The sequence below is a fragment of the Mesoplodon densirostris genome, chromosome 16 (genome assembly GCF_025265405.1).
Source record: "Mesoplodon densirostris isolate mMesDen1 chromosome 16, mMesDen1 primary haplotype, whole genome shotgun sequence".
NCBI classification, from domain to species: domain Eukaryota; kingdom Metazoa; phylum Chordata; class Mammalia; order Artiodactyla; family Ziphiidae; genus Mesoplodon; species Mesoplodon densirostris.
This window is the reverse complement of record NC_082676.1, coordinates 22643453-22670538: the sequence shown is the minus strand read 5'-3', so window position 1 is coordinate 22670538 and position 27086 is coordinate 22643453. Positions and strand designations below refer to the sequence as shown.

General features: G+C 45.8%; 1 protein-coding gene across 4 annotated transcripts; it reads left to right on the top strand.

Moving 5' to 3' along the window:
• Nucleotides 1-235: 235 nt before the first annotated feature.
• Nucleotides 236-27086, top strand: MANBAL (mannosidase beta like). Of its 4 annotated transcripts, none has more exons than XM_060078502.1 (3): nt 236-296; nt 10496-10704; nt 26123-27086. In XM_060078502.1, exons 2-3 carry the CDS (start codon nt 10555-10557, stop codon nt 26228-26230), a joined length of 258 nt encoding a protein of 85 aa, XP_059934485.1. In that variant the 5' UTR covers nt 236-296; nt 10496-10554; the 3' UTR covers nt 26231-27086. The 4 variants fall into 4 exon arrangements, with proteins under 4 accessions (XP_059934485.1, XP_059934487.1, XP_059934484.1 ...); XM_060078504.1 differs by having other exon boundaries at nt 272-296; nt 10499-10704; XM_060078501.1 differs by having other exon boundaries at nt 276-361.

The following is a 27086-nucleotide window of genomic DNA, read 5'->3' as shown; positions in this document are numbered from 1 at the left end:
AGATCTACTTCAAAAAAAAAAGGCTTCTATAAATGTGTATAAACATTTGCTGAAATGGGCTGTGATAAAGGGGCTTGAAGAATCGACGGTGTCTGGATCTCACTTCCGTAGTCCTCTCCGTCAAGCTCAAACCCACTGGGTTGGGACAAAGGTCTGACAAACCCCAGCGGCCCGGATCCACCAACCGTAGCAACGAGGGCGGTCGGAGCTGAGCCCGCTGGTTTCTCAGGAGCGTCACTTCCGGGACCGAGGTCGCAAGGAACCACTTCCGGGGGCGCGGTGCGGCGGCGCTGGAGGTGAGTGCGGTGACGCCGTGGCCGGTCACCGGGCTTCGGGGCGGGTTGGAGTCGCAGATGCTGAGGTACGGAGAGGGGCTTAAGCTCAGGCGCCGCGGGCGGCGCTGTTCTGCCGGCCCGGGGGCCACCCCGTGCGCGACGTAAATAACTTCCTGGGTCGCTCTTTCGGAAGTTACTTGGGAGGGGAGTTTGAGTCCCAGTGGGGCGGAGAGCCTGTCTTGCTGTCCCTCAGTGCTTTAGTTCTGAGCACGGCCAGAACCCGGTGCTCCTCACAGTTGTGACCTGGCCTTTCTTCCCACTGACGGAGCTTTAGGAGGAGCCAGAGCCCTGGAGTCAGTCTGGCTGGGGTTTGACCCCTGAGTGTACGCCTATTGCTATGTAACCGTGGGCGAGCTCTGGTTGCGTCTCTGGTTCTCAGTTTCCTCCTCTGTAAAATGGGCTCATAGGGTTAATCTGAGGATTAAATGAGTTGGTGAATGCAAGGCGCTTAGTAAATGCACAGTGCATGTTCGCTGATTTATTTCTTTTAAAGGGAAGTGGGAAATGATATGTGAAACCTCACTTTTTAAGTGGTGGCAACAAATTCGGATTTAATAATTACATTTTGTAGGACATCTGCCCACTAGCTTCAGCCTACTGGCTGCCAGTTTTGACTGCTCTAGGAGATGGCTTACCTTTCCACAGGACAAAATTCTAACCCAGTTTTGAGCAGTTTTGGGGAATTTGTTGTAATGGGACAGGTCTGGGTATACAGCCCATGGCTGTAAGGCAGTAATTCCTGACACTGATTTTCTGTTCCCCAGTCTGTTTCCTTTGAATTCTCAGGACAGAATTTTAAAATCACTTCATTAGAAGCCAAGGATCCCCTACCAACATCCTTGGAATCTGCTTCTTTCAATCTAAGAGAAGACTTAGTTTCTATTTGCTAAGTCTGGACAGCTATACATGTCTTAGGGGTTATTTATTTATTTTGAAATAGTGACTTTTTTTCCAACAAACTTTTTATTTGAGAACTATTTTATTTATTTATTATTAATTTATTTTATTTATTTTTATTTTGGGGGGGCTGTGTTGAGTCTTCGTTGCTACGTGTGGGCTTTCTCTAGTTGCGGCGAGTGGGGGCTACTCTTCTTTGTGGTGCGTGGGCTTCTCATTGCGGTGGCTTCTCTTGTTGTGGAGCACGGGCTCTAGGCGCGCGGGCTTCAGTAGTTGTGGCACAGGGGCTCTAGAGTGCAGGCTCAGTAGTTGTGGCTTGCGGGCTCTAGAGCGCAGGCTCAGTAGTTGTGGCGCACGGGCTTAGTTGCTCCGCGGCATGTGGAATCTTCCCGGACCAGGGCTCGAACCCATGTTCCCTGCGTTGGCAGGCGGATTCTTAACCTCTGTGCCACCAGGGACGTCCCGAGAACAATTTTAGATTTACAAAATTATTGTGAAGATGCTGCAGTGAGTTCCCATATATCTCCCACACAGTTTTCCCTATTATTAACATTTTACAGTAGTATAATACTTTTGTCACAATTAATGAACTGATATCAGTAAATTATTATTAACTGAAGTCCATGGTCTCTTCACATTTGCTCACTTTTCTCCTAATGTCCTTTTTCTGTTCCAGGATCCCACATTACATTTAGTCGTGTCTCCTGAGGCTTCTAGGACTGTGGTAGTTCCTCAGACTTTCCTGGTTTAGATAAACTTGACAGTTTTGAGTATTACTGGTCAGATATCTTGTAAAATGGCCCTCATCTGGGATTTGTCTGGTGTTTTTCTTATGATGAGATTGGAGTTATAGGTTTGGGGGAGGAAGACCACAGAGGTAAAGTGCCATTCTCATCATATCACATCAAGGGTATATACTTTCAATATAAGTTACCACAGTTGATGTTAACCCAGATCACTAGCTTGAGGTAGTCAAGTTCTTCCACTGTAAAGTTACTCCCCTTCCCCCACTTTTCCATATTGTACTCTTGGAAGGAAGTCATTACACACAGCCCATGCTTAAGGAGTGTGGAATTATACGTCACACTTTAAGACAGATTATCTACATAAATTATTTGAAATTCTCCATGGGAAATTTGTGTATTTATTAAATCATTTATATCAGTATAGTCTTGGATATTTCTTTTCATACTTTGGGTTATAATCCAGTACTACTTAATTTATTTTGTTGTCCAAATTGTTCTGGCTTTGGCGATTGGGAGCTCTTTGAAGTGGCTTCTATATCCCTTTGACATACCCCGATCAATGTGTTTTGGTTTTTTTTGAACACTTCCTTACTTCCGGTTACAGGTTCATCTTGTGTATTTCCTGCTTCAGTCCTAGAGTTAACCATTTCTCCCAGGAGCCCTGGTTCCTTTTATTGGAGAATGGTATCAGACACCAAGATCTGGGTGCTAAGTGTGCTCACTGCTACTGGTATGCCCATGTTTCTAGGCTCTCTCAGCAAAAGAGCAAGAGATGTATGTGTGTAGACTAATCTCCCTCTCCTCTCCCTCTCTACATATATATATATATATATATATATACATATATATATATATATACACATACACACACACACACATATATATATATATAAATATGTAGCCTTCTGTATCTATATTAATCTAAATATGAGTTTATACTGATGTCTGCAACACTCGTCCATTTCACATGGATCATTCTAGCCTCCTCTGGCTTAACTGTAACCTTCTACTCCAACTGTAACAAACCTAGCTCCCACCATCTACCATCCATTTACTTAATTGTTCATTTCCAGTGTACATGTATAGTTGTTTCAGAATTGGTAACCTATATCCCATGTGGGAACAACTTTATTAACTACAGTACAGTGACATATACAGTTCCTTTTGCCTTTAGTCTTACAAACTCCATCTGTTTCCTAAGTTACTGAGGTCAGCACCTGATTCCCCCTACCCCTTCAGTGAAATCGCTTCATCCATTTCTAATACATTTAGATTCAGAATGTCACATTCTGCATTCCATCCTGGATACCTAAATGATTTTTTTAAAATTCATGTACATTAAAGTTTACTCTTTGTGCTGTGAAGTTTGCTGGGTCTTAGTTGCAGCACGCAGGCTCTTCGTTGTGGTGTACGGGCTTCTCTAGTTGCAGGGCGCAGGCTTCTCTAGTTGTGTTGCACAGGCTTAGTTGCCCTGCGGCATGTGGGATCTTAGTTCCCTGACCAGGGATCGAACCTGCGTCCCCTGCATTGGAAGGCAGATTCATAACCACTGGACCCCAGGGAAGTCCAGTTCTATGGGTTTTGACAAATGCTTAATGTCTTGTATTCACCATTACAGTATCATACAGAATAGTTTCACCTTCAGGTCTTATTTTTAATTTCTCTCGTTCAGATTTCATCTCAGAAATCTTGTTGGCCCTCTCTTCAAAATATATCTACAACCTGAGAATTTACCGCCTCTACTGCTACCTGGTGCAAGTGTGTCTTTTTGACTATTATATAGTAGCCTCTTAACTGGCTTCCCTATTTCCACTCTTGCCCCTCTACATTCTGTTCTCAACACAGCAGCCACAGGGACCATTTAAAAATGAGTCAGATCATGTCGTTTCTTTGCTAAGAACCTTCCAGTGGCTCCCCTTTGACCCAGCGTTCTACTGGTCCTACACAGCTGCTCACCCTACTCTCTTCTCCATGGTCATAAAGTTCATTCCTGCCTCAGGACCTTATCCTTTGCTGTTTCTTCACCTTGGGGTACCTAACAGGAATTGAAATGACTTGTTCTTTCACTTTTTTCTTGCCTCTGCTGAAATGACACCTTCTCAGAGAGGCCTTTCCCTGACTACCTCATATAAAATAGCACCCCTTATCTCCCTATTTATATTTCTGATAATACTGCTGCCATTACATATCTATATGTGTGTGTTTGAGTGCCTCCGATTGGATGAAAACTCCATGGCATGACCTAGAATGATGCTCAGTAAATATGTGTCCAGTGAATGAATGCTTCAGACCACTGGTATCTGGCATTCACAGATGAGCCTCAAGGGGTCTGATAACATTATGAAGTTATTTGCTGTGTTTGATAATAAATGGCTCTGTACTTTTTATGAAATTCTGGTGGGAATATGAGTTTCCCCCCATGTGTAAAAACCTTTGCTCTTAAAAGAGCAAGTCTGGAGCATCACAGGGTTAGAGACCTAGCGGGATGTTCAGTGTTGCCCTGACTCACTGGTAGAGCCTCAGCAAGCACCGTGCCTCTCCACTCCCCCTCCTCCTTGTTAAATGAGGCTGTTGGTTGGGACATCTGCTCTTACTTTAAAGGTGGGAAACAACCATAGGTTTCATCAGTTACCAAGTATCTGAGTCAGGCCCTGGAAGAAACTCAAGATGGACCCTGGGTCCCTGCTGTCCAGTAGCTTATAGTGGAGCGGGTAAAAACATTAGACTGTGTAGTATTTCTCAAACAATAAGAAATACATTTTGAATTTTGACCCAGAACATCCTTGCTTGGATGTAGATGGATATAACTGGTTAAAAAAAAATAGCTTCAGGACACAATACTCACCCTTACTGATATGATATTTTCTATTGTCATTTACTTAATTAATTAAAGTACTGGTTAATAAAATTGAAGAGGAAAAAATGTCAGCTGTAGCCCCCTTAATGGTTTCCATGGCTCACAAATTGGCCACAGCCTGCAGTTTGAAAACCATTGACCACCAGCTAAGTTTCAGTCGTACCCACCAGCCAGTTTGAATCCTAACTTTAACACTTCTCAGCCAAGTAATCCTAGGGTAGGCCACGTAACCTCTCCCAAGCCTCGGTTTCCTCATCCTTGTTAGTAATACCCGCCTCCCAGAGTGGTTGTGAAATGAATGAGATGCTGACTGTAAAGTGCTGTGCACATCTGGCAAATGATTCGCTTACTGCTACTGCTGTGACAGTGTCGGGGGTGGGGTGTGGGGAGCAAAGCCTGTCAAGGAGTCTGGGGGATAAGAGCCTCCTTGTTGGGAGCTGAAGGATGAGTAGGACTCTTGTGACTTCTGTATTCAGGCAAGGAAAACCCAGAAATCCTGGCTGGCAGACTGAGAAGTAAAGCATAGGGGTACAGAGAAGATTAGACAGGAGTTGTAAAGCAGACACAAGATGTATAGAGCATTTTATGTTTTCCAGAACTTTATTACAACCACCCTCTGGTTGTACCTGCGCTGTCCAATGTGGGAGTCCTCTAGCCACATGCAACTATTTATAAATAAAGTAAAATGAAAATGAAAAATTCAGTTCCTTAAGCCTCATTTAAGTGCTTAATAGCCACATGGGGCTGGTGGCTACCATATTGGAGAACAGAAGTATAGAACATTTCCATCATTGCAGAAAGTTCTCTTGGGCAGCATTTCATTAGACCCTATAAAAGCCTTGTGAGAGGAGTAGATAGGCATGGAGTTTTCTTTTAGATTGTATTCAGTTTTTTCAGTGATATTCCCCCCACAATTAAAACTTATGAGCCCTACACTTTAACAGCAACTATTTACATTTTCTTATGGCCTCTTTTGATCTTTAGCCAGTGAAATCATAGTTTATACATGGCTGCAGTCAGTGTTTATGTAATTATTTTCTTTTTTCATTTAATATAATTTTGCAAAGACTTTCTGCTGACCTGATACTTGCCATTTTAGCCAACGGGGAATATCCCATGATGTACCATAATTGGGTTAACTGCTTCTTTATTGTTGGACACTTTAGTTGCTTCCTGCTTTTCAGTATTATGAATAGCAGTGCCATGAACTTTTTTGTACCTGAAGCCTTTTTCTTCTTTTGAATTGTTTCCTTACTGTAGATTCTAGGAAGTGAGTTATTCAGTCAAAGGATATAATCACTTTTATGGCTCTTGTTATATTGCCTAATCGCCATTAAAAAAAAAAAGCCTAAATGCATTATAGCGTTGAATAGATATTATTGTTGTTGTTCGGCTCCTGAGAACATCAAGTCTGTAGGAGGTTAAGAGATTGGCCCAAAGTGTAGCTAATTGCTGATAGAAGCAGGGTTTGTGCCCCTCCCCCGCCTGACTCTTGGCCCCATGTTTTTATTGTACTACAAATATTCTTAACAATGTTGCTGTGAGTAACACTAATAAATCTAAGTATTGATAAGCCCACTAAGCTTGTTACAGCCTTAAATATAAAGTTTAGGGCCAAGGGCATTTTTAAAAAGTGTATATTTATGAGGTGCAACTGTGAAGAAATGAGAGAACTTTTTTATACCTTGCTGTTCACATAGTGTCAGGATATAGTGTCCTGTCTGGGCTGTACGTTTCCTCCAGTAAAGCTGTTCTTGCAGCAGCCTTGGAATTCACTTCAGGGCCAGTTTCTGAGCCACCCCAAACAATCTGCCTAGGGTCTGAGCGTCATAACCTTGTATTTGACCAAAAATGGTATTCCTGGGCTTGAGGCTCCACCTGATTCACCACACTTGGATCCAGATGATGTTGGGTTCCTTCCAGAAATCAAATCCTTCCTGGGAGGATGAAGATCTGCCAGCTCTGAGGATTCTGGGGGGGGGAAAAACAGTGAGCCTCAGGCTTTGAAAGCCATTCGCAAAGGAGACAGAAGTGGTGGGAAACAGTGGCCACCTTGTCGGCTGCTCGGGCACATCACCTTCCTAAATGACTAGGTTGAAAGGTAGACAAATGCGCATTTGCACAAACCCCAGTCTGCTCACTTGGAAGGTTGTTTTTGGTCATCCTTTAGTCACTCCTCCTTCATGTTGGAAAAATGTTGCAAAGCAGTGAAGCCGCAGAGCCGAAGTGGAGGAAGGTTTTAGGATAGTCTCTTAGCCCAGAGCCATCCATAGGAATATAATGCAGGCCATGTGGGTAATTTAAAAGTTTCTAGTAGCCACATTTAGAAAGTAAAAAGAAACAGGTACAATTTGTGTATGTGTGTGGTAAAATATCCATAACATAAAATTTACCATTTTAACGTTTTGTTTTGTTTGTTTGTTTGTTTGTTTTTTGCGGTACGCGGGCCTCTCCCTGTTGCGGCCTCTCCCCGTTGCGGAGCACAGGCTCCGGACGCGCAGGCTCAGTGGCCATGGCTCACGGGCCCAGCCGCTCCGCGGCATGTGGGTTCTTCCCGGACCGGGGCACGAACCCGTGTCCCCTGCATCGGCAGGCGGACTCTCAACCACTGTGCCATCAGGGAAGCCCATTTTAACTATTTTTAAGTGTACAGTGTGTGTAACCATCACCACTGTTTCCAGAACTTTTTCATCATTCCAGACTGAAACTCTGTACTCATTAAACAATGACTCCCTATTGCCCCTCCTCCAGCCCCTGTTACCTATATTCTAATTTCTGTCTCTACGAATTTGCCGATTCTAGGTACCTAATGAGTGGGATCATACAATACTTGTCCTTTTCTGTCAGACTTATTTCATTTAGCATGTTTTCAAGGTTCATCCATGTAGCATGTATCAGAATTTCATTCATTTTAGTACCTGAATGTTGTTTGTCCTTTGTCTATACCACATTTTGTTTATCCATTCATCTGTTGATAGACTCTTGGTTGTTTCCATCTTCTGGCTACTGTGAATAGTGTAGCTGTGAACATTGGTGTACAAGTATCTGAGTCCATGCTTTCAGTTCTGTTGGATATATACCTAGGGGTGGAATTGCTGGATCATATGGTAATTCTACGTTTAACTTTTTTAGAAATTGCCAAACTGTTTTCCAGTATGTCTTTTCACTCTCTTGATAGTGCCCTTTGATACACAAAAGTTTTTAATTCTGATGAAGTCCAATTTATTTTTTCTTTTGTTGCCTGTGGTTTGGTGTCACATCTAAGAAGTCGTTGCCAAATCCAACGTCGTGAAGACTCCTCCTATGTTTTCTTCTATAAGTTTAATAGTTTTAGCTCTTAAGTTTAGTTCTTTGATCCATTTTGAGTTAATTTTTGTATACGGTGTAAGATAAAGGTTCAGTTCATTCTTTTGCATATGGATATCCAGTTTTCCCAGCACTATTTCTTGACAAGACTATCCTTCCCCATTGGATGGTCTTGGCACCCTTGTTCAGAAATAAGTTGACTATATATGTGAGGATTTACTTCTGGGCTCTTCATTCCATTCCATTGGCCTAGATCCTTATGCCAGTATCACACTGTTTTGATTATTGTAGCTTTATACTAAGTCTTGAAATCAGAAAATGAATCCTCCAGCTTAGTTCTTTTTCAGCATCGGATGAAATTAATAATTTATTTAACCCAGTATATTATTTCAACATGCAGTCAGTATAAAATACTGTTAATGAGATATTTTATTGATATGTTCTTTTTTAAAAATTAATTTATTTTTATTTTTATTTATTTTTGGCTGCATTGGGTCTTTGTTGCCACGCACGGGCTTTCTGTATTTGCGGCGAGCAGGGGCTACTCTTCATTGCGGTGCACAGGCTTCTCATTGCGGTGGCTTCTCTTTTTGCAGAGTGTGGGCTCTAGGCGTGTGGGCTTCAGTAGTTGTGGCACATGGGCTTAGTTGCTCTGTGTCATGTGGGAGCTTCCAGGTCTAGGGCTCGAACCCATTCCCCTGCATTGGCAGGTGGATTCTTAACCACTGTGCCACCAGGGAAGCCCTATTGATACATTCTTATGTTCATACTATCTTCTAAATTGAGTGTGGACCTAACTGAACAGCTATTTCAGTTTGGACTACCTGTGTTTCAACTCTCCATAGCCACATGTGGCTCAGGGCCACCATATTGGACAACTCAGATTTAGTGGAAAGTTGCCTTGTGGCACAGATCCCTGAAAACACAAAGGGCTTTGGAGTCAGGTGGGCCTGGTTCCCAAGTAAGTTTTCCCCTTTCTCATTGGGGTGGGCCAAAGGAAGCCACTCGTGGGTGCTGTGGTAGAGGGGGAGCAGTTCAGTCCTACCAGGGTAGGAGGAGGGCAGTAAGAAAGGCATGCTGGGGGGGGTGGGCATGAGCTCAGCCTTGGAGGTAGAGTAGGGGCTTCGCCAATCAGTCGTAATGGGAAAGGGCATTCTTGGCAGAGTGTGCCACTTGGGTAGAGGCCCAGAATTTGAAAGAGCTCAGTGCTCTTGGAGAATTACAGACAGGTCTTTCAGCTTGACCATGGTATTAGGAGTGGGAGACTCTGGTGAAGTGAGAGGCTAGAGAGGTGGGTTGAGGCCAGACCTGCCACCCCTGGCCACCACTGTCCCTGTCGTCCATGTTCCCAGCATCTCTTATTTGGGTTACTGGTAGTAGCTCCCTCACTGGTCTCCCTATGTCCACTCTGAACTCCCCCCCACCCCATTTAAAATGTAAATCAGGGAATTCCCCGGTGGTCCAGTGGTTAGGACTCTGTGCTTCCACTGCCAGGGGCCTGGGTTCGGTCCCTGGTCGGGGAACTAAGATCCCACAAGCCATGTGGCATGGCCAAAAAAAAAAAGTATAAATCAGATTATGTCACTTTTCTGCCCAAAACCCTTCTGTGGCTTTACATTTTACCCAATCAAATCAGAAGTGTTAGGGTCCTACAAGGTCAGTCGCCACTCCTTCTGATCTTACCTTCTTCTACTCTCCCTCCTGTACGCCCCTCTGGCCATTTTGGCCTCATATCCCTGCCCTGAGGCCTCTACACTTGCTTTTCTCTCTTCCTGGAATATGCTTCCCTGAGATTCTCCACTGGCTCAGTCTCATACTTCCTTTCTCTGTCATGTCATTCCTGTCTCTTCTTCAGAGAGGCCCTTCCTGTCACCCTATACAAAATAAAATGATGCCCTTCTGAAGCTTTTTTCAAAACAGTTATCACTAGATGGTATGTCCCATCTGGATGTGTTCTTTGTCCGCCTCTGTCCTGAGAGGTAGGCCCCGAGAGAGCAGCGATTTGTCTGTTTTACTCTTCAGTGCTTGATGTTCAATAAGTATTTGTTGAACGAATGACTGGATGTATAAATGAACAAATAAATAAAACCTGAAACAGAGCAGGCCTTCAGCAAATGTATGTTGATTTGAGATTTTTGTTGAAATGTTTGCATTTATTTATTTATCTCCTGTAACTTCATTTTTGGAAAAATTTCAAACATACAAAAAAGTTGAAAGAATGGTCCAATGACTCTCCATGTTAACATTTCATCACAGTTGCTTTATATATTCTTGCATGTATGTGGGTGTGTTTGTGGAAGTGAAACCATTTAAACGTCAGTTGTAGAAACATGACATTAACTCTTTGCATTTAGAAGTTGGCTCTGGAGAGTGGTGAATCGGAGGGGACCTCGGGCAGCAGGCAGCTGGGGCCATGGCCTCCGACCTGGACTTCTCCCCTCCCGAGGTGCCTGAACCCACATTCCTGGAGAACCTGCTGCGATATGGACTCTTCCTGGGGGCCATCTTCCAGCTCATCTGTGTACTGGCCATCATTGTACCCATTCCCAAGTCCCACGAGGCGGTGAGTCCTTCCCTGTGAGCCTCCGCTCCTCAGACTGGGTTCTAGGTACTGAAAATAGATATCACAGCAATGAAGACTAGCAGGGATTACACGGGGCTTTATTGATTTAGAGTGTCCCTAAATTCCCACCTGGTGGCATTGGGCCATATGGTTCATACCTTATTTGTTCACATGTGCGTTAAGCAGATTTTTATTTAGCACATACTTACTGTGTGTCAGACTCTGCTGAAAGATGTGGTGTGTGCCCTCAAGGAACTTCTGGTCTTTGGGAGAAGGGCAGATATGAAACAAATACACATGTTTCCCTGAGAAGTACAGAGTACTGTGCGGGTGTATAACAAGGGGGAAGGACCTAATCTTACACTGGGGCAGGGGCTGGGTTGTTCCCCCTCCCCCAAGGAGAGGGAACTGTGTGTGTAAGGACCCGAGGAATGAAGGAATGGTCTAGGAACTGAATGCAGGTAACTGTGGCCAGAGCACAGAAAGGACACAATGAGAACAGCCAGAGGAGTGGCGGGTCCCCAGGGGTTTTAAGGAAGAGAGTGACATGATCAGATTGACTTTTTTGTTGTTTTGACTCTTGTTCTATAGGTCTCTGTATTCTGTAGCTCTGTACCCTCCTTCCACCACCCCACTCCCAATTTTCTCACGACCTTGGTTTGCTGGAGAAAGCAGGTCATTGTCATCTGCCACATCCACATCCAGGACTTGGCTGATTGCTTCTCTGTGGTGTCATTTGACATGTTTCCTTGTTCCCCATATCTCCTATCAACAAGAAATTCAGTTTAGAGGCTTGGTTCGATTCAGATCAAGTTATTTAGTGAGAACACCTCATAGCTAGTGCTGTGTACTTCTTATTCCATGTCATCAATCAGCACTTGGTGTCTGGTTGTCACACAGAGATTCTAAGATATCTGTGGGTTCAGGTGATAATAGCTGATCCCTCTGTTATAAAATCTTCATTTTATAACTCTTTCACCTAAATGGTTTTAGCATCCACTGATCATTGCTTAGATCCATTATTTCCTTCGGCCTTTATTAGCTGTAATTCTTCAATGAAGAAGACCTTTTCCTCATGCCTATACGGTTACTCTGAAATGCTGTTCATAGTAAAAGGCAGGATAAACGCTTGGTTCTTTCCCTTTATTAGTGTTCATAATAGTGAGTTTGGGCTCTAGCAACCTCCAATCTTGACCAATAAAGCTTTGATTTTCAGTGGGAACCCCATCAAGTTGTATGAAATATTGTCTACCAAGGAAACCCATTAGAGACTCATTGCCTAGGGTTTTACTGGGGACAGGTCACATAAGCACCCTCTGCCTAGCACAAACCAAAATTCCTGACTTCCAGCAAGAAAGCAGGTATTCAGCATAAACCATATTGTTTCCACAAACAGGTTAGGCATAGTGAGCCATTCTCTTTTTTTTAGATTTTTTTTTTTTTTGATGTGGACCATTTTTAAAGTCTTTATTGAATTTGTTACAGTATTGCTTCTGTTTTATGTTTTGGTTTTTTGGCCACAAGGCATGTGGGATCTTAGCTCCCTGACCAGGGATTGAACCCATACCCCCTGCATTGGAAGGCAAAGTCTTGACCACTGGACTGCCAGGGAAGTCCCATAGTGAACCATTCTTATCAGTTCTGGGAATTGTGGGAACCACCCAAAATCCAGTTTCCCAGATGCCAGCCAAAGACCACCCTTGCAAGCTGGCTTTTCTAAGGATAGCCGTTTTTTTTTCTTTCTTTTTTTTTTTAATGTAAACTCTATTCTGCACATCTACAGCATACTTATTACAGTTTTCAAATAATTATGTGTTTTTTTTCTCTACTAACAATAAGACTCAGAGTGAAATTTATGATTTCTTTGTGGTTCTTTTTGGGCCCCAAAATATGTCCCATAATTCAGAGTACTATGTTTAGTAAAGTCTTTTCTTCACATAAGTATACTCCCACCATGACATACATTAATTTGCCTCAATTTGTTTTTAATTTTTAGAGATTTTTCCTTTTGATTTAATTTAAAAATTATATAAAACTTTTATATACAACATTTCCCAAAGTTAAAACTACATAACAGGATAGAGTCACAGAAGTTTCCTTTAATCTCAATATCTTCCACCCTTTTCCCTTTCTCCCTTGATAGGCAACCATTTTTATTTTGATTTATCCCTCCTTTGTTTCTTTTTGAAGAAGTACGCAAATGAGTATGTGTGCCTGATATTTATTTATTCATTTATTTTCTCCCTTTGATGCACAAAAGGTAGCATCCTACTAAACACAGTTTTACATGTTTCTTTTTTTACTTAACGATATACAGTATATTCTGAAGATACCTATCTGGAGATGACTATGTACCAGAGATCCTGCTGGTGTAACTGGGAGGAACCCTGGCAAAGGGGCAGGCTTGGAGTGGGGATGGGGAAGGAGCATGCTGGGTTCAGTTTTAAACAGGTGCCTTTAAGATGTCCAGGTGATTCTATCAAGTAAGTAGTTGCATCTGCCGGTCTGTATCAGGAGGAGGGCCTGTGCTGAGTGTTGATCAACGCTTGAGAGTCAATAAGATGTAATTAAAGCCATGAGAGAGGATGAGGTCTCTTAAAAGGGAATGTGGAATAAGATGGGGAGAGCCTTGAGGAGCTCCAGCATTCAGGGAACCAGCAGGGAAGAACAGCCAGCAAAGGTGGGGAAAACCTTGGTAAACATAGATAGGCACGTGGGCTCTGGATTGTTCTGTTCCATCTACATTTCTTATTTTGGGGTTTTGAGAAGGAGGTCGTGATTGGAGTTTTTCTGCCCACAATTGTATCACACTCTAAAGACGTAATCTTTGTGCTCTGTGGTTCTGTCCTCACAGATGCAGCATGCTGCTGGGCATTATAAATAACAAAAATTTTTATTGTCATTGGCCACTGATGAAGCCCGCCAAGACTCCCGAGGGAGTGAGGTGGTGAATGTTCTTGTTTTACAGGCAGAGATGTATTCAGAAGTGTGTGGTCTTACGGAGAGCCACAGCTCACCTTCTGTTGTATTCTTAACCCTTTGAGGCCAGCCATAGAGGCCCAGGTCCATTTATCAAACTTTCAGAAAAAGAGGTGCCCTTTACTGATCTCTGAGGATTTTAGTGACATCTTAGGTTGAGGTCTTTGAAGGCAGGGGGTTGACAAAGGGCTCAACAGTATGCTTCTCCCTCCCGCCCCCCCCAGCCAACCCTGCCGTTTAGACACTTAGAGGTTAATTTTGGACAACAACCTCATCTTTTATAATTTTTTTATTATTACTTTTTTATTGAAGTAAGTTGATGTACAATATTATATAAGTTACAGGGGTACAACATAGTGATTCAGTGTTTAGAGGTTATACTCCATTTATAGTTATTATAAAATATTGGCTATATTCCCTGTGTTGTACAATATATCCTTGTAGCTTATTTATTTTATACATAATAGTTTGTACTTCTTAATCCCCTACCCCTAACTTGCCCCCCCTTCTTCGCTCTTCCTACTGGTAACTGCTAGTTTGTTCTCTGTATCTGTGGGTCTGCTTCTTTTCTGTTATATTCACTAGTTTTATTTTTTAGATTCCATATATAAGTGATATCATATAGTATTTGTCTATCTCTGTCTGACGTATTTCATTTAGTGAAATACCCTCCAGGTCTGTGCATGTTGTTGTGAATGGCAAAATTTCATTCTTTCTCAGGGCTGAGTAGTATTCCATCATATATATTTTATATACCACATCTTTATCCATTCACCTATTGATGGACAGTTAGGTTGCTTCCATATGTTGGCAATTGTAAATAATACTGCTGTGAACACTGGGGTGCATGTATCTTTTCAAATTAATGGTTTTTTTTTTTTTTTTGGTTATATACCTAGGAGTGGCATTGCTGGGTTGTACGGTAGTTCTGTTTTCATTTTTTTGAGAAAACCTCCATACCGTTTTCCACAGTGGCCAATTTACATTTCCACAAAGAGTGTACAAGTGTTCCCATTTCTCCACATCCTTGCCAACATTTGTCATTTGTATCCTTTTTTTTTTCTTCTTTGTGTGTGTGTTCTTTTTGATGATAGCCATTCTGACAGGTGTGAGGTGATACCTCATTGTGGTTTTGATTTGCATTTCTGTGATGATTAGTGATGCTGAGTATCTTTTCATATGTCTGTTAGCCATCTGCATGTCCTCTTTGGAAAAACGTGCCCATTTAATCAGGTTGTTTATTTTGTTGATGTTGAGTTGTATGAGCTGTTTATATATTTTGGATATTAACCCCTTATTGGTTATATCATTTGCAAATATTTTCTCCCATTCAATAGGTTGTCTTTTCATTTTGTTGATGGTTTCCTTTGCTGTGCAAAAGCTTTTAAGTTTAATTAGTTCTCATTTGTTTATTTTTGCTTTTATTTCCTTTGCTTTAGGAGACAGATGTAAGAAAATATTGCTATAATTTATGTCAAAGAATGTTCTGCCTGTGTTTTCCTCTAGAAGTTTTACAGTTTCCAATGTTACATTTAGGTCTTTCAGCCATTTTTAGTTTATTTTTGTATATGGAGTTAGAGAATGCTCTAATTTCATTCCTTTACATGTAGCTGCCCAGTTTTCCCAGCAGCATTTATTGAAGAAATTGTCTTGTCCCTGTATATATTCTTGCCTTCTTTGTCGTAAATTAATTGACCATAAGAGTGTGGGTTTATTTCTAGGCTCTCTGTTCTGTTCCATTGATCTATGTGGCTCTTTTTGTGCCATTACCATACTGTTTTAATTACTGCAGTTTTGTAGTATAGTCTGAAGTCAGGGAGTGTGATTCCTCCAGCTCTGTTCTTTTTTCTCAAGATTGTTTTGGCTATTTGGGGTCTTTTGTGTTGCCATGCAAGTTTTAAAATTATTTGTTCTAGTTCTGTGAAAAATGCCCTTGGTAGTTTGATTTCACTGATTCTGTAGATTGCCTTGGGTAATATGATCATTTTAACAATATTAATTCTTCCGATCCAAGAGCATGGGTTATCTTTCCATCAGTTGTGTCATCTTCCATCTCTTTTATCAGTGTCTTATAGTTTTCCAAGTATAGGTCTTTTACCTCCTTAGGTAGGTTTATTCTTAGATACTTTATTCTTTTTTTTTTTTTTTTTTGCGGTACATGGGCCTCTCACTGTTGTGGCCTTTCCCGTTGAGGAACGCAGCCTCCAGACGCGCAGGCTCAGCAGCCATGGCTCACGGGCCCAGCTGCTCCACGGCATGTGGGATCCTCCCGGACCAGGGCACGAACCCGTGTTCCCTGCATCAGCAGGCGGACTCTCAACCACTGCACCACCAGGGAAACCCACTTTATTCTTTTTGATGTGATGGGAAATGGGATAACAATACTTAATTTCTCTTTCTGATAGTTCATTGTTAGTGTATAGAAATACAACAGATTTCTGTGTATTAATTTTGTATCCTGCAACTTTATCAGATTCATTGATGAGCTCTAGCAGTTTTCTGGTGGTGTCTTTAGGATTTTCTATCTATAGTATCATGTCTTCTGCAAACAGTGACAGTTTTACTTCTTCTTTTCTAATGTGGATTCCTTTTATTTCTTTTTCTAGTCTGATTGCTGTGGCTAGGACTTCCAATACTATGTTGGATAAAAGTGGCGAGAGTGGGCATCCTTGTCTTGTTCCTGATCTTAGAGGAAATGCTTTCAGCTTTTCACCATTGAGTATGACATTAGTTGTGGGTTTGTCATATATGACCTTTATGAGGTTGAGTTATGTCCCCTCTGTGCCCACTTTCTGGAGAGTTTTTTATCATATATGGATGTTGAATTTTGTCAAAAGCTTTCTCTGCATCTGTTGAGATGGTCATATGGTTTTTCTCTTTCAATTTGTTAATATGGTGTGTCACATTGATTGATTTGCAGATATTGAAAAATCCTTGCATCCCTGGGATAAATCCCACTTGATCATGGTGTATGATGCTTTTAATGTATTGTTGGATTTGGTTTGCTAATATTTTGTTGAGGATTTTTGCATCTATGTTCATCAGTGATATTGGCCTGTAATTTTCTTTATTTGTGATATCTTTGTCTGGTTTTGATATCAACAGCCTCATCTTTTAAAATATAAGTGTGGTACAGAATATCTCATTTTTCATTTATCTTGAAGTTTAGAGGAGTAAGGCTCACACAAGTGAATTGTCTTTGTAACTGAAGGTTACTGTATTACATTTTTTTGTTTTTGTTTCTGTTTTTGTTTGTTAGTTTTTCAATGGATCAGTAGCAAAAAATACAGTACCATTAATTTAACTTTTTATTGATGCACCATGCCAGCAAATGGTCCTCAATTATTCAGGGATTCTACTGCCAGCTATCCTCTGCATGCCCCCATAAGGCAGCCTTTTCTCACCCCTCGAACTATTAAATAAATGGAAAGGAAAAACAGTATTCTGTGTGTATAAACAGTCTTACAAAGAGAGGGTGAGTGCTAAGACTGTGCTTAGAGGTTGTGCTTAGTAGCAAGCTGGGTTTGGAATTTGGATGGGGAGGGAAAAAGAAAGGGATTTTAACTTGGGGCTGGGGAGCTCTTATGGCAAAGGGGGGACAGCTGTGGGGGCTCTAGGCAGCCTAAGGGCAGGAGGGAGGTCCCTGAAAGTGGAAGGTGGCAAGGAGGTGGGAGAAGGTGGATCCAGAGAACAATCTTTCTCTCTGTCACTTCACTTAGGGCAAAATCACCCCTCTTGCTTAGCCTATAGAAGCAAGGTTTATTAGTGGCTTTTTGGGTCAGAAGATAATATTTTTGGCTCCAGATGATGGGAAAGGCTTTGAAAAGCAAAAGAATGTCTTTCCTGTTGTTCTAGTGAGCTGATTTTTTGCAACTAGTTTATGACTTCAGTATTTCAATAGTTAGCAGATTATTTGAAAGCTCTTTTGGGGGTAATCAGGGAGGAAAAAAAGGAACACATAGAAATGCTTCCCACCCCACCCCCTTTCTTTTCCATAGTAGGAGCAAGAACTAATTCATAAAATTAAAACCAAAGTCCCTAGAATCCTAAGCCAAATGAGAACATTTTCTCATTGACACCTCATTAAACTAAGACCTGAGAAAAACATTTGTTTGAGCCTGATTGAGGCCTGGGTCACACTTAATCCGAGCATTTTCTTGTAGGCTAGGTTCTAAAATATAAGATGGTAGATCCTTGTACTGTTTCTGCCTATTCCAGGATGCAGCTGTGTTTCATCTCTCATGCCCAGTCTGATTGTTTGTATGGTGGCCATGGTGGAAAGGATTCTGGGGCTGCTTCTAGGCTCCAGAGTAAAGAAATTACTCATTGATGTCTGCCTTGAGCGAGGGACTGGGGAGTGGTAGCGTGAATTGCCTGTCCTTGAGCTGGTGCATGTTTCTCTATCTGGCTGCACCCACCTGGGGAATTTTCAAAGGCCTGGGCTATACCTATAGAGATTCTGATTCAGCTGTTCTCTGAAGCCTTGGATCAGTGTTTTCTTAAAGTGCCCAGGTGATTCTGTTACGTAGCCACTGGTCTGGTCCTTAGACCGTTTCGCTGAAGCACAAACCAATTTGGGGAGGACAGGAGGTGTTCAGTTCTACGTGTGTTAAGTTTGTAATAATAGCATGACATCCAAATGGGAAAGGAAGAGCCAGTGAGAATTTGGGGAGGGAGACCTGGGAATTATTTTAACCAACGTAGTATTATTTCTTGAAACCCTAAGAATGAGTTGCTAAGCTTTTCAAGGGAAATGAAGATTCAGGGAAGGCCTGAACTTGGGGCATGCCCAACCTTGAGGTAGTTTCTGTGCAATGTAGAGGTACTGAAAAGATGCGGGTGCTCTCCCAGAGCAGGGATGCAGCTGGGCCTCTGGAAGGAGTGGGCACCAGGGGCCCCCTCACTCACCGTCTGCATCCCCTCTGTCTCTCACTTCTCTTGCCCTGCTTCCTCTGCTCACTGTCCCTGGGGTAAGATGAAACATGGCCACTCACAGCTCCCAAAGTTTACATCTTCAGCTGCAGCATCTGGAGGCTGCCTTTCTGCTTGGTCCCAGTTCCAAATTCCCTAGAGAAGAAACTGTAGCTGACCCAGCTTGGGACTGCTATGGCCATTGTGGGGGAGGGGAGCATCCTGTGGTATGACCTCTAGGGGTGGAGGGGAAGGTCATTTCCCAAAGGAGCAGAAGTGCTGTGCAGACAAAGCTGGGGGTCTCCATTCCTTTAGCTCTCTCGGAGATGGGCAGACTAGTGGGCAGAGGGCTAGGAGACTGTGGTCTCCCTGAAAACCCCCGAGTGGTTCAAGGCGGGCACAGAGATTGGGCAACAACGGCTGAGTGATGGAGGAAAGGCTGCTCAATGTGACGATGATGCTGTGTTCAGGCTGCTCTTCTTCAAAGTTTGGTTTCAGGAGAACTAAGTTCTTACTAAGGAGTTCCCAGATCCCTAGGGCATCCCTAGATAAAGACTGCAGAAGTCTGTGAGCTCCCTGCAGTTGTGTGCAAAAATGTGATGTTTTCATGCTTAGGCACATTTTCTGGGAGGATAGTCGATTGCTTTTCTCAAAGTGGAGAGCCGCAGTTTTAATGAGGTGGGAGCCAAATTCCAGGGGTGGAAGAGTAGGTAGTGAGGAAGCAAAGGTCGGGAGCCCTTCTGCCCCTCCCCCACAGCCTGCCGGAGCTTCCTCCCGAGCCTCTTTTGTATCTTTTCCTGCCCAGAATGTTGATCCAGTCAACACTAAGCAAGCGGGTGTTGACTTTTAGTGCAGTGACTCACGTAGCAGGTAGTATTTGTTCATCGGGCAATTAGTTGTTCCTAGTAGTTTAAATGTTGACTATTCTCATGTCTTCATATGTTTATGTCACATCTGCCCAGCCAGATGCCAGCCCCTGGGCAGGTACCTTCACTTCCACCCTGCCGTCTTTGCGTGATTGCCTCAGTCTCTTCTGCTGAAAGCTCAGAAACTGGGTTCCATCAGTTTCCTTAGAAAGAGACTGTTTTGGCTCTTAGAACTGGGAATTTCAAGGCACACCTGGGTTCAGAAGGTCGCAAGGTCTTCAGGGCTCTGTCTGTCTCTCCATCTCCTGACTCTCTAGGAGTGTTCGGTTCATTCTGAGGCCCTTGCCACGTGTCAGGAGGATACAGCAGCCCCAGTCTGTGTCCTTATCGCTCATGATTTACAAGCAAGAGAAGCCATTTCTCTGTCTATGCTCACTTTCCAGATCTCATTGAAGACCTCTGCTTGGCTCTGGCTTGGCCACATGTCTGTACTTTGCCCCATAGGTGGGAAGGGGCATTGGGTCCATTTCTGGCCAGGCCACATTTAACTGGCCACTCCTGTGGTCACAGTGAGTCCCCCAGAACCATATGGGACAGGGAAAGGGCATGGCCCCGATGGAGAGTGGGTGCTGGGCAGACAAAGCAGCTGATGTCCAGCACTGTGATCCGGCAGAGGACAGCTCACCAGAGTTGATGGCAGGAGTGGTGGCTTTCTGTGTGACGCCCACGTAGACTTCACTGTCAGCCAGAAAGCCCTGCAGTGTTTGGAGCCCTGAAAGGGATGGAGCCTTCCCGGGGGCAGCGGGGCAGTGGCCTAGATATTCAGGGGGTCTTGATTTTAAACTAGACCCCCGATTGCCAGCGAAGGCTGCCGTAGTAAATAAGTAACTCGGGCAGGTGTACACCCATTCTCAGCACCTCAGGAGACGGTCTCACAGAACCAACTTTGCAGTTCTGCCCTGTGTTTCTTTTTTTAAGCTTGGGAGGCGTTTGCAGTTGAATTGGGCGGCAGGGTGTTTTTTGCTTAACAAGCAGTTCTTGAGAGACTGCTGTGCGGTGGGCAGGGCGAAGGTCTAAACATGGTCTCGAGATGTGTACCGGCTCATGGGAGAGACGGCGGAATACACACGGAGCCGCAGACCAGCCGGTGGGCAGGGCCTGCGGTGGTGCTGAATCGCGTCTGGAATGAGCTCCCGAGGCTGTTCTCTCTAATCACAGTTCTCCTCGCCTGCCAAGCGCATCCTGGACTCTGTCTCCGTTCGCCTTGTGGAGCCCACATGGACGGCCTCCCCCGCTTGGTTTCAGCTAGTCCTGTCTTCCTCTCAAGGCCAGTGCTAGTCCCAGCCCCGCAAGGTCTCCCAGCTCCCATCCTGCCCAGGGCCTCGGGCAAGAGCGTGCAGCAGGATGGGCCAGAGCTTCAGCACTGGGCGCCTCCCCCTCCCTGAGCCCGTGTCCCAAGCTGGAATAGGAGGGCATTCATGCCCGACCCACGCCATTCTTGAGGATCAAGTGAGTCAAGGTGCGTGAGGCTACCTGAGCATAGCACAGTGGTCTTCTTTCCCTGGACCATTTTAGAGGAGAGAAGAGTTTCAGTCTGTGTAGAATGACATTTTGTCCTGATTTAGTGGACTAAATACACACTGAACTGTATAGTGGAAATCATAAAATTCTGTGTGCTTTCCCTGCTGGAAGAGATTTGATGCATTGTGGCACAGATTCGATTATTTGAATCTGATGAATAGCAGCAATTTTCTGGCCTTGTAAGTGGCTGTGGAGCTGCTTCATTATTGATGAGGCCTGCGTCACAGAGGACACCTCCGCAGAACCACCTGGTGGGGTGGGGAGTGGGGCGTGGTTTCTTTTACTCCCCAAAGTGAGATTGCTGAGGGAACTGAAAATTTGCTTCAGAGAAAGCGTGATTGAAAGGTGGGGCCGTAGTGTTGAGGGTCCGCCGTCTGCCTGGCTTGTACCAGCACGTGCATTTGAAGAGAAATTAAGTCAGCCATTGATTGAGTCATCCTTACCAGCTAAGAATTAGGAGCTACATCTCTGTGTGGCTAGGACCCCAGCATCCGAATCACATGTGTAACAGCTGCCTTTGCTTCCCTGTCCCTTGGGGGGAAGGTGGATGTGCCCCACTGGGTTAGTTGGTATGTCTAGGTGGACCTCAGTTTCCTTGTCTGTAAAATGGGGCTCACGGAGATGGGCTTATCAGGGTGATGGGAGGCTGAGCAGCTGATGTTTTTGAAGCACCCACGTGGTGCACATCATGAAGTGTACATCCTTTTCTTCATTACGCTGCACTGCCCGGCACAGAGGCTGCATGCACAGGGCACAGATAGGTTGGTGACAGGTGCCGAGCACCTGTGCAGAGCATGAAAGAGAACAGAGCATCTGGGAGATACTGGCTGGCCAGTAGCCCAGAAGTGACAGGGTGGGCTGCATGAGAGGGCATGCCCTGGGACAGGGCCAAGGCTGCAGTGGAATAGCTCTGGAGGCCACTCGGGGGTTCTTGGAATCTGATTTATACAAACAGGAACACCTGGAGGCTCTTGGAATCTGTCTTATACCAAGAGGGAACCAGCAACACGTTTAAAGCAGAAAACAGACTGGTCAGGACGGTCGTTTTAGAACAATAGGCTCTGAAAGCAGTGTGGTGGGTGGTGAGGAAAACCTTGGGAGGGGGAGGCAGGAGACTGGGGGCTCAGAACCGGCTCAGTAGTATGTGTTCAGAGGGGGACCGGGCGGAGTTGAGAGCCGCATGGAAAGCAGAGTGGACCGGCCACGGGGACAGATCGGATGTGGAGGCACACAGGGAATGGCGAGAACTCAGAGATGGCTCGGCAGTATCTAGCTTGGGTAACTGGATGAGTGACGATGCCAGAAACTGAGCTGGGGGAGAGAGGAGGAGGTCTGGGGTGAGGAGGAGACAGATAATGCACTCAGATGACTCAGTGGCTGTACTCTGTCCACGCGCCCACAGAGAGCTGCTCTCAACTGTAGGAGCAAAGCCTGACTCGAGGAGTGCTGACCCACTTCCCTGACTCCTGCCACAAGCAAGGGGGTTCTGAGCGACCCATCGGCAGGATCCGGAACAAACTGTTGTTGTCATTCCACAGTCACCTGTGCTTCTAGGCGCTGCTACCTACGGAGAAAGTAGATGTCACAGTTAACTCTAATTCTTGGTTGCCATCAGCGCCGAGGTCCCTAGGAAACCCGGGAGAGGCTATACCATACAGCCACTGAGAGCTTAGGTTCATCCTGGCCCTGCCGCTCGCCAGCTGAGACCTTAGGCAGGTCACATAACCTCTCTGAGTGTCTCTTCTTTCGTCTATCAAATGGGGCTCATTATGGCACTTTGTGAGGCAAAAATAAGATATATCCAGGCCTCAGAACACAGGGCCTGGCATGTTGTAAATAATACTAGCAGCTGTTGTGGCTGTTATTATTAGTATTCTTATTGGTGGCTATATCTAGCCGTGCTTTAGGGTATGAATATTGGGTTTAAAATCTGCTTGTGTCCTCTCTACTTATGGGATAAGTGAGGCTTAGTCTAAAGTGTTACATCTTCATGATGATGAACAGCAGTGAAGTTCCCATGCTTACAGGAGACCTTTGTGTTTTCTTTCATTCATTCATTCATTCATTCATTCAGGAACAATTGAAGCTGTCCAAGGACTAGTAGGGGAGACCATCATGAACACATGTAGCTTAGGTAAAATGAGTGGCATTGTAAGGTTCCTGGGTGCCTGGGGCATAGGGGTGGAGGAGGGGATGCACCTGCTGGAGGAAGAGGCGCAGAGGAGGAAGGCTAGACAGTGAGTAGCAGCCCTTGGGCTGGGCCAAACCATGGGGAAAGGTTTACTGGGTGGCCAAGGAAAGAAGGGTGCTCCTCTTGTTTAGGGGTGAGCAGCAGAAGCCCTGGGGCCTGGCCCAGTGTGGGGGGTGGAGGAGAGCCCAGGGGAGGCTGGAGAGGTGGTCTCCTTAAGCTGCCATCCCAGGAGCAGGACATGAGACTGTGGGGGATGGAAGCCACTGGAAGGTGTAAGGTGGGGAGATCTGCATTTTTTTTTTTTTTTTTTTTTTTTTTTTGCGGTATGCGGGCCTCTCACTGTTGTGGCCTCCCCCGTTGCGGAGCACAGGCTCCGGAGGGAGATCTGCATTTTAGAAAAATTCTTTTGGCAGGTGCACAAGGCACGGCATAGAGCAGAGAGGCTGGTTGGCAGTGAGGCTGGTTGGCAGTGGGGGAAGTGAAATAGGGCCTTTGATGCTCAAGAGAGTGGGCAGGTCAAGGTGGAGGAGGTCTAATCAGCAGGACTTGGTGACTGATTGGACGGAGGGGAGGAGGGGGAAGGTGGGGTTGCCAGGACCCTGGTTGCTATGACCATGGGTGGGGAGGAGGGCCAGGCCACATGGAGATGTGGGGCCATGCTCCGTCTGGGACAGTTGAGTTGGAGGTGCCTGGGAGGTGCCAGTTCCAGTCATCTGACAGACAGCTGGGTCAGGAGAGAGGTGAAAGAAAGGATGAGGTGAATGAGAAGATCTGTGGCGTAAGGGAAGTAAGGGAAGCACTGGGGACACAGCTGGGCGTCCTCACCTCTGGATTCTGAACTGGCCCCACTGAAACCAGAGGAGGCGCCCAGCTTGAGCTCAGAGCGGGGCTCCATCCCTGGAGATCCTGGTGGGCCTCGGCAAGTTCCCTGTGCATAAACCCTTTGTCTAATCAGGCCCTGTTTGCCCAGGGCATGCAGGGACTGACTGGTTTCCACTGGCCGCACAGGTACTGCGCTGGGGATGGTTTCCAGCTCCCAAAGTCTGCAAAGGCATTGTGCCCTATGGGGTTTGCCTTAAACAGTAGCCTTCCTGCTGGGCTCTGCAGCCATCAGCCTGTGCACTTGACACAGTGGCTCCTCTGAGGTTTTGTTTTGTCTGTTTGTTTTTCTTATGGGCTAACTTTTTACTTTTCTTTCTTTTCTTTTCTTTTTTTTTTTTTTTTTTGCCAAGTTACAAAAACAGTATCAGCACAAGGGGACAGGCTGGGGAAGTCCAGAGCGCAATCAGAGACCTGGCCAGGGGAGGGGCCAGTCCCCTGGTTATCTTGGGAAGATCCCCCATGGGTGCCTGGGACTGGGCTGGGCCTTTACACCTGGTGTCTCAGCTGGCAGGCGGGCAGGGTGGAGAGCAGACAATGGTGGCTGATAAGAGGGAGCTGACGGACCTTTGGACTGGGCCTTGGGTGGGGACCGCCCCTCCACAGCCGTGGTCCTGCCTCTTCTGTCTGACGGAGACTCGAGGCTGGGGCCAGGGGCTGACGGTGAGCAGGGAAGGACAGAGAGTAAGGCAAGCTGGCAGCTCGGAGCTGGCCAGTCAAACACGAAGAAATACTTTCTAGAAACAGCGTGCTCCCTCCTCGTATTCTTAGTCTGCTATTTGTTTTCCCATTTTTAATAAAAGAACACAAGTACCGGAAACATTTCCTTACTATTAGTGCTGGGGACAGCGGGGGCGGGGGTCAGGGCACCTGAGTAAAGGGGCAGCCACTGCTCAGCTCGTTTCTTCCATGAGGGGGTTCGGGGCCAGTGTCACTGGATGTTTAAAGTTTTCAGGGAAAGCAAGGACTCCAGATCGAATGGGAAATCTCCCAGTTGGCTCAAATTCTTAAAAATAAACACTTCAGGCCAAGTGAAGTCTGCCTGTGGGCCGGACGAGGCCTATGGACTGCGGTTCGTGTTCTCTGGGCTCGATGGGACTCTGTTAACATCCTGCCTGGCCGTGGCACAGTGTGATTTATCACCCAGGGAGGAGGGGACACCCGACGGGACTGAGGCCACTCCAGAGTCTCCTCTGACATGAGCCTGTGAGGCTGTGACAGGCCGAGTCGCTTCCCCAGAGTCCACTTTCTTTATCAGCTCAGTGAAGGCCAGGGCTGGCTCTGTGGTTTTGAACCTTTTTTTCAGCAGTGGAACCTTTGTTTAAACCAAATCTTACAGGGAACAAATCACAATGTACATGACAGATAAAAACCAGAGCTGCCCCAGATGTAGGGAGAGTCTGGAGTTCTGCCCTGAGGCTGCCCTCTCCCTTTTCCCACAGGACACCTCTGCCAGGCGCTGCAGAACTCTGTGTAGTGGCCGCCCGGCCGCGCTTTCCACCCTTCCCTGCCCCGGCATCTGTGCTTGAATGGGCGGAGGAGAGTAGCAGGGCCGGCAGGAGGGCAAGCCACAGTAGGTCTGCCCAGTCCCTGCCCACGGTGGGTGCATTTGCACTTACTGGGGGCTTTCCATGCATTTTTGCCTCCTCACATCAGCCCTCCAAGTTGCGCGCCACTGTTTCCATTATCACAGGTGGGTAAGCCAAGGCTCAGAAAGGGGAAGGGTGTTGCCCACAAGGTCACTTGACTGGAACTTGGGGAGCCTCGATTCCCCCAGGACTGTGAGACTCCAAAGGCTGCCTCCTCCCCTCGGGCCTCCTCCCTTATCCTTCACCTGCTCCCCGGGGACAGTCCCAAAACATGTGGATCCTGGGGCCTGGCAGTGACGGTTTCCATCCCTTGTGTCTCTGCGGCACGCTTCCGTTTGCAGAGTCCCCTCAGACATGATCTCATTTTGCTGGTGTCAGGCTTGATTTGTCTAAGCAGGACTCTCCTTTCTGTCACCACACAGGAGGCAGAACCATCTGAGCCCCGAAGTGCGGAGGTGACGAGGAAGCCCAAGGCCACTGCTCCTTCTGCAAACAAGAGGCCCAAGAAGGAGGCCAAGAAGAAGCGGTAGAAGAGGCGGCCTGTGGAGCCCGGTGGGCGGGCAAGGGCCTTGGGGGCAGCCCTCCCGGGGCTCAACGTTCTGTTCCCTCACTTTGTCCCGGGCTCAGGGTCTGAGGTGGCTGGGACGCCCTCTGACCACAGAGATCTAGACAGTCATGATAGTCCCCAGGCCCCGGTGGGCAGACCACCACTTCCTCTTCCTTCTGCTTCCATGATGGTTTAGGGCCAAGGGGACTAAAACACCCTGTGAGCAGAGACTGTCTTGGAAGTCTCTTCAGAAGTTGGGTCAGCTCACAGAGTTGCATTTTCTTACTGAATCCTGTGTCCTGCGTTTAGTCACCCACGTTGTAGATTTACACTACATTTTCGAGTCATTATCTAATGCTGACAAGCCCCGCCCATCTCCCATTATCTGTGCCCCGCAGATCAGATCTGCTAATCAGTCCCCTTTGTCTCTGCTTGTGTAGATGGAGCTGGGCGAGGCCTCCCCTGTTTGTTTAGATCAAGGTTCCAAAGCCACTGCAGTGCTAGGGGTCCCACTAGTGCAGCAGCCAGGCCTGAAAGATGCCTGGAGTGAGAGCCAGTGGAAGACCCAGCTGGGGTGATGCCCCATCCTCCTCCAGCACATGGAAGGGATTTGGCTGAATGAGTGTGTTTTCTAGGGCCCAGATTTCCTGAGCATCTGAAATGGGGGAGGGCTTGTCAATCTCAGACCACCCTCTTTTCAGCCCATCACAGCACATTCAACGTGTACCTTTTGGCTTCTGTCTGTGCCCCCTCCCACACCCCCCAGTTCTTTCAGGCCCTGACCGGTGAGGAAAAGTCATTTGGGGAAGTAAACGTTAATAAACGGCCCCACACGCTGA